Below are 7,500 nucleotides of genomic sequence, written 5' to 3'. Positions count from 1 at the left end.
GCCATGAGCAAGAACTTGGGCGTTTGTTGTTGCTGTTGTTGTTGTTTTTATCTTGTTTACTTTTTTGTTCATTTATTTTCTTCTTTTCCTTTTTTTTTCTTTCTTTTCTTTTTTCGTTTCGTCTTGGTTATTATTTTTCTTATTTCTTGTCTATTTTTTGCTCCTTTGTTTTCTTTGTTTTTCGATTCATTTTTTAAACTTATTTCTATTTTCTTTCTCCTATGTTTTCTTTTTTTTCTGTTTCCTTTTCTTTTTTTCTTTCTTTTTCTGTTGCTTTTTTTTCTTTTTCTTTTCTTTATTCTGAAATTATTGGGGTGAATATGACTGAAGTATGTGCTCACTGCCTGATATTAAACACTTGAAAATATGTCTTTCCTAAGTTATATGTATATTAGTTGTCTTAACGAGGCAACATAGTAAAAAAAAATCCAGTTGATCAAAAAAAGAAAAGGAATGGAAAAGTAGGTATGATTTCATAACTTTATGTATCATTTTGGTTTACTTTACAGGTTGTGACTTGAGTATATTTAAAATCAGTAGACTAAATAGAAAAAAAAAAATCTGACCGAGCCTTCTGAGAAATCGGAGTGATTTTACTTGCAGGAACCTGCAAAGCATTCCATGACAGACATAATTACCATGCGTATGATGTGCATGACGAAATGTTACGTCATGAGCCTTGTCGTTCAGGCAGGATAGAGAGAGAATTATATTAACAAGCTATTTATTATATCTAAAAACTAGAAATGAAAAATACAATCCATCAAAATCAGAAAAGGGAGATTAACCAACAGAGCTAAAAGAAGGAAGATTAAAAGGTATTCTTGCTTATAATTCATCTTGTAAGACGGTATCGATGTGCAAAATAGGTAGAAGCAGGAACGTTTTCTCTGGATGGGGACGCAAGTTGGCAAACGTTTTCGTAACTGACGGGACACGCATAGCGATAAGAATTCCGGCCGATCAAAGCGGATTCATTCGCTGAAAGGAAAAGAAAATAGAAAGAAAGAGAGAAAAAAGATTTGAAAAAAAAAAAAAAAGAGGAAGGAGAGTAGATAGAAAGAATTTTTGAAAGAAAATAAAACTGAAAAGCGAGTAAAAAGAAAAGAAAAGAGAAGAAGAAGAAAAAAAACATTGAAAAGGGAACACCTGTTGAAAAGCCTCGTCTCCCTCTGCCAAGCGACTCTTTTGCCAGTCAGCCACCATAGACCCGCAGACCGGCAGCCGAGGTGGAGGCAGAAGGAGGCCAGTCCTTCAGGGTTTGAAGGGAAGCAGGGCAGGGCGCGGAGGTCGAGGGGGAAGTGGTACCGGACGCCCTTGCAAGGCTGTCTCCCCCGTGGCCGAGATGTTCCGGCCGGTGGGTCTCCTGCTTCACTCCCAATCCGTCCCGTGCTTCGGCTCGTACGAGAACGTCAGTCACCTCGACGTCCCCGACAGCTCCAACAAGAAGCGTACGTATTCCAAGTTTCCTCCTCCTCCTCAAACCTCCCCTTCTCCTCCTGACGTCCCTTGCTGTTTCTTTCTCGCGTCCTGGGGTGTCTCGCGTCCTGGGGGTGGGTAAGGGGGGGAGGGTACGTGTTTTGCTCTTCACTGTGAACGAGCAGGGTATATGTTCTAAAGTTTATGTCACCTGCATGATGACATCTCCCCCTCACCCCCACTCCTCCGCTGGTAAGTATCCATGCTATCCCCATTTGGCTTGCACACACATACACACACTCAGAGTGGGAAAGAGATTACAGCCCCAGCCGTGGCGGGTTTTAAAGGGGCCTGACCCGAGAGGACCAGCGCCAGCATCACCGACATCACCTGACAGGTAAGGTTCACCTGGCTAGGCTCCCACAGGGCTACGCCTCCTGAGGAAATATAGAGAGCTCTTACGCAGATGTTGATAACATACGGAGCCTTGGGATTACACAGAGTATTCACTTCTTCACCAGCTTTATTTCTACCTCTTGCGAATGTCGATTTTGATATAGATAAACAAGTTGTTTTGGAATTCATGGGTATTCGAAGTGCCTTATCCTATTGCAGAGAGGATTAGTCCCTCGGTCTATTCCGTCTGAAAGGATCGATGCCGTGGGTAAGTCCACCCATCTAACCCCTGGAATAAAATCGAGATTGTAATGCACGTGATTTTACTTTTTTTCCAGGCCAGTGATGATGTTTTCAATTGAGATATATCATTCGATACGGTGGACGCTTCCAGATAAGCTTATACTCTGAATAAACATCAGGCAACAACTAAAAATGAACATAAAAATGGTGGTATCCGAATCCCCTCTCTTATTAAGGCACCGAGGGGTAATGCGTCAATAAATTTAACTCTCACATAGCAGGTTCGATAAAAAGAGTTAGAACGCTTCATCAGTTTGTGCCTTTAAAAGCTTCTGTATTTTTGACGTACTCGCCCCGATATCAAATAACCTGCACGTCAAATATGCACACAAAATTTCATCTGATAAAATCGAGTGGTGTGTTTTCATGCCATCGCCGTGTTTTAAAAGATTGGATATTGAGATTGCAAACAACCAACGAAGAATGGAATGATAATGCACTGTTACGGGAAGCAAAACCATGGAACCAGAAACTATTATTCGATCGATGGAACAATTTTGTGATGACTGTAAGAATGTCATAAAGAATATATCTGGATATTGTTATGACCTTGTAGGCTTTTCTATACCTTAGTATTATTTTTACCCATTGAACAAGTACTGTGTTTACTCAAAGGTATGAGGTATGTTCATAAACAAGGGGAGGCGCCACCGTTATATTCATAGATGTCTTCATGCATATATGTATGTGTGTGTGTACAAATATAGAGGTATATGAATAAATATATGCATACTTGCGTACATGCATGCATAATTGTACATACATACATGAATAACATGAATATGTACACGTATGTGCGTGCACACACACAAACACACACACACACACACACACACACACACACACACACACACACACACACACACACACACACACACACACACACCACGCACACACACACACACACACACACATATACACACAAACATACACAACACACACACACACACACACACACACACACACACACACACACACACACACAACACAACACACGCACATGCTAGTAGATATATCCTTGGTCAAGATTTTCGATGCGCATCAACAAAATAGTTCTTACCTGCACAACCTATCCTGGCGAGCTTTTTATACACACACTTCCATGATTTTTTTTTTTTTTTTTTTTTTTAGATCGGTCAGTACCTTATCTTTTTGATACCGTCAAGTTTTCTCGTCCTCCTCCTCTTCTTTTTTTATTCCTTCTTCTCCTCCTTCCTTCCATCGTTCTCTTCCTCCTTTTTCTCCTCCTCGTCCTTTTTCTTATCCTTTCCCTCAATCATCTCCCTATCACCTCCTCCCTCGCCTTTCTTCCCCCTCACTTTGCCCCCCCCCAAAAAAAAAACACGCCTCTTAACATGATTGCTGCTTCCTCTCTTTCTCCTCCTCGTCTCTCTCTCTTCTCTTCTCTCCTCCTCTCTCTCTCTCCTCTCTCTCTCTCTCTCTTCTATCTCTCTCTCTCTCTTTCCCTCTCTCTCTCTCTCTCCTCTCTCTCTTCTCTCTCTCTCTCTCTCTCTCTCTCACTCTATGTATCTATCTATCTATCCATCTATCTATCTATCTATCTATCTATCTATCTATCTATCTATCTATCTATCTATCTATCTATTTATACATCTATCTATCTATCTATCTATCTATATCTCTTTCTATCTCACTCTCGCTCTCTTTCTCTCTCTCCTTTTTTTTTTCCTTTTTTTTAAGCCGTCAGTCTACTCCCTTACTTGACAGAGGACCTGCGTGCTGAAAGGAAGGCTCGGCCGAGTGCCTCTGACTAAGGACAGAAAGACGGGGGGTTGAAAAAAAAATGATGATGATAAAAAGGAAGAAAAGAAAGACAGGAAAAAAACGGATTAAAAAAAAGAAAAAGAAAAATATATGGACTGAGTAAGGACTAAGAAGAGCAGGGAGTGTGTGGGAGAGGGAAAGTAACAGGAAGAGAGAGAGAAAAAAAAAAGGAAGAAAATATTTGGAAGGATAGAAGAATACGTGTATTAGGATAGGCATAGAGCGTGAGGGAAGGAAGGGAGAAAGGGGAAGGAGTAGAAGAGAAGAAAACGAACAGAGGAAGAGCAAAGGAGGTAGTAGAGAGAATGAGGAAGGAAGAGACAAAAAGAGTAGGAAAGGAAAAGCGATGAAGAGGAATAGAGGAAGGGGAGAAGTAGGAAGGAAGGGAGAAAGGGAAGAAGAAGGAGAAAGAGAGAAGCAGAACAAGGAAAGAAAAGAGGAGACAGAAGCGATTGTGAGTGAGGAAGAATGAAATAAAAGGAAGAGAAAAGGAAGAACAGAGAGAGGACAGAAAGAAAAAGATGAATGACTGAAAGGATTATGAAACGGGGGAGGGTGTAAGGGGAACAGGACGAAGGGGAGGAATAGGACAGAAGGATCAATGAAAAAAAAAGAAAAATTGACAAATAGATGAGTGGGAAGATAGTGTCAGGCAGAGAGGAAAAGGGAGGACGAGCGAAGGGAGGGGAAGGGAGACACAGAGAAGAGTTCAGAAAGATAAAAATAAATAATAATAATAAATAAATAATAGGAGAGATTGCGACATTAATGAAAATGAAGATTATGGGGCGAAGGGAGTGCGAGGTAAAAAAAAGAAGATAGGTAAAAGAGGTGGGGAAGAAAAGGGGGAACAAGAGGAGGAGAAGAGGAGAAAGATTAGGAAAATGAAAAAGTGGATTAAATTATGAAAGTTTGAAAGCCTGAGGGAATTGGATTAATGTCTTTAATTACACATTTCTTCTGCAATTACTTGGTGATAGTAGTAGTCATAGTAGTAGTTGCAGTAGTGATAGAACATAAAGGAATGATAACAATTATTTCGGTTGTAATAGATATCGTAGTAGAAGTAGTAGTAACAGCTACAGTAGCGATTATAGCAAAAGAATGGTAGAAGAATAAGTAATAATAATGAAATTAATAACAATAACTAGAATAATCTTTAATGTAGTATTAACATAAGTATTATCAATATATTTTAAGTAATATAGCAGTACTAAAAAAAAGAAAAAAAGGTAATACGCCCATACATTCAACAAACCTTCTTATCTTCATAGCGATATATACCATTATCACTGCCAAAGCTAATAGATTCATATGAAACAACTTCTTAACCTTTAACCCTGTTCCATCAAGGATGCCGAGAATTCTTCGCGCACCACAAGGAGAAAACTTCAACACAAACCTTTAATATTCCCATATCACACTTCTAAACTCTCGGGGAATCCCCAAGAGCCTACATAAATCCCGGGAAATTCCATATCAGGTATAAGGATTTTCTCAAAGGCCGTGTAAATCCCCAAGGGGTCCCTCAGCTGACAACAGCGAGACACATCCGGGACACATACTGAACACAAGGAGCAATAGAGCTTAGCTTGGGTGAGTCTGGGTTTAGGTGAGATTAGCTGGGGTGAAGTGAGCTTAGGGTATAGTGAGACGGGGTGAGGTGAGCCTGGGGACTAAGTGAGATGAGATTGGGTGAGGTAAGATTGGGTGAGATGTTAGCTTGGGTATAGTGAGACTGGGTGAGGTGAGTTTAGCTGAGGTGAATTAGGGTATAGTGAGATTGGGTGAGGTGAGTTTAACTGAGGTGAGCTGGAGTATATTAAGATTAGGTGAGATGAGTTTAGATGTGGTGAGCTTGGCTATAGTGAGACTGGGTGAAGTGAGCTTGAGTATAGCAAGACTGGGTGAGGTGAGCTTGAGCTCGGGCATAGTGAGAATACATGTATGACCTGAAGTTGAGTTCAGAATAGAGTCATTATAAGAAAATTCGTATGGAAACAATCTAGAAATGCAAAATGAAAAAAAAGAAAAAAAACAAAAAAAAGTAGAAAGAAAATAAAACGAAAAAACAAGAGAAGAAAGAAAATATAAATAATAAAAAAAGTAAAATAATAAAATGAAAGATGGATATAGAACTTTCTTACGGACTCACAAAATTTAATCAGATTTCATCCTGGTTATTTCTCCAGATGAAGTGTAATGAAATGACCTTATCATTACGTCCTCGCGTCCCCCTCTTGTGAGGTCTTTCTTCTCCTTCTTCTTCTTCTTTTCTTCTTCTTATTATTATTATTATTTCTCTTCTTCTTCTTTTCTTCTTTTTATTATTATTATTATTCCTCTTCTTCTTCTTCATCTTATTTTTTTTCTTTTTCTTTTTTCTCCTTTCTTATTCCTTTTCTTCCTCCTCCTCTTTTTCTGCTTCTTCTTCTTTCACTTCTTCTTTTTCCTCCTCTTCTTCCCTCCTCCTCTTTTTCTGCTTCCTCCTCTTCTTCTTTTTTCTCTATTCTTTTTATTGCCTTTTTCTTTTTTGTCCTCTTTTCTTCTTCATCGTTTTTTTTTTTCTTGGTCCTCCTCCTCCCCTCTTTTTCTTTTTCTATCTTCTTTTTTTTTCTTCTTCCGTTTATTGTTCCTCTTCTTCTCCTGTTTCCTTCTTCTGGCATCCTATCTATATCCATATCTCAATCTATCTATCTTCTCTCTCTCTTTCTCTCATCCTCTCTGTCTCTCTCTCTCTCTCTCTCTCTCTCTCTCTCTCTCTCTCTCTCTCTCTCTCTCTCTCTCTCTCTCTCTCTCTAAATATATATATATATATATATATATATATATATATATATATATATATATATATATATATATATAATTTATTTATTTATTGTTATTATTATCAATTTTTTATTCTATTTTTATTATCTTTATTTATTTATTTATTTGACGTATTTTTTGAGTGAAGGAAAATCGTCCTCTCTCTGTTCCTCATTAAAGTCCGACCCCCCAGAGGGAAGGTGGGCAAGCTTTAATCCCAGTTTCCGTTTTTTGCATTTAATTGATTTCGCCCACCTACCAACAGCCAAATATGTGGGCTGGATTTAGCTAATAGCACCCTATTTTCTTCATCTAATTAATTTCATCCATCAACACTCACCTACCCATCAGCCCACTGACAACGAAGATAAAGTGGGCTTACCTTTACCCACAAACAAAGCCCATTTCTGTATTCATCGATCTTCACCCACCAACGCCCACCTAATAGAGAATCTGGAGTGGGCTACCCTTAACCCACCAACAAACCCCATTTCTGTAATCAACGATCTTCACCCACCAACGCCCACCTACAGGGAATCTGGAGTGGGTTAATCTGTACACCCCAGCAAAGCCCATTTCTGTATTTAACGATCTTCACCCACCAACACCCACCCAATAGAGAATCTTACCCACCAACAAACCCCATTTCTGTATTCAAAGACCTTCCCCCACCAACGCCCACCTGCAGAGAATCTGAAGTGGGCTACCCTTAACCCACCAGCAAAGCCCATTTCTGTATTCAACAACCTTCATCCACCGACACCCACCTAATAGAGTCTGGAGTGGGTT

The 7,500-nt window shown here is 39.4% G+C and overlaps 1 protein-coding gene across 1 annotated transcript in view; it reads left to right on the top strand.

Annotated features, from left to right (window-relative positions):
- The window catches only part of LOC119595208, a 146,328-nt gene that overhangs the window by 130 nt on the left and 138,698 nt on the right, over window positions 1-7,500 (top strand). The window contains exon 1 of the mRNA XM_037944374.1: window positions 1-1,451. This exon is cut by the window's left edge and continues 130 nt beyond it. Coding sequence (XP_037800302.1) covers window positions 1,346-1,451 — 106 coding nt within the window. The 5' untranslated portion in view covers window positions 1-1,345. The remainder of the gene's footprint in view (window positions 1,452-7,500) is intronic.

The sequence above is a fragment of the Penaeus monodon genome, chromosome 35 (assembly GCF_015228065.2).
Source record: "Penaeus monodon isolate SGIC_2016 chromosome 35, NSTDA_Pmon_1, whole genome shotgun sequence".
Taxonomy (NCBI): domain Eukaryota; kingdom Metazoa; phylum Arthropoda; class Malacostraca; order Decapoda; family Penaeidae; genus Penaeus; species Penaeus monodon.
This window is presented reverse-complemented; position numbering and strand designations above follow the sequence as displayed.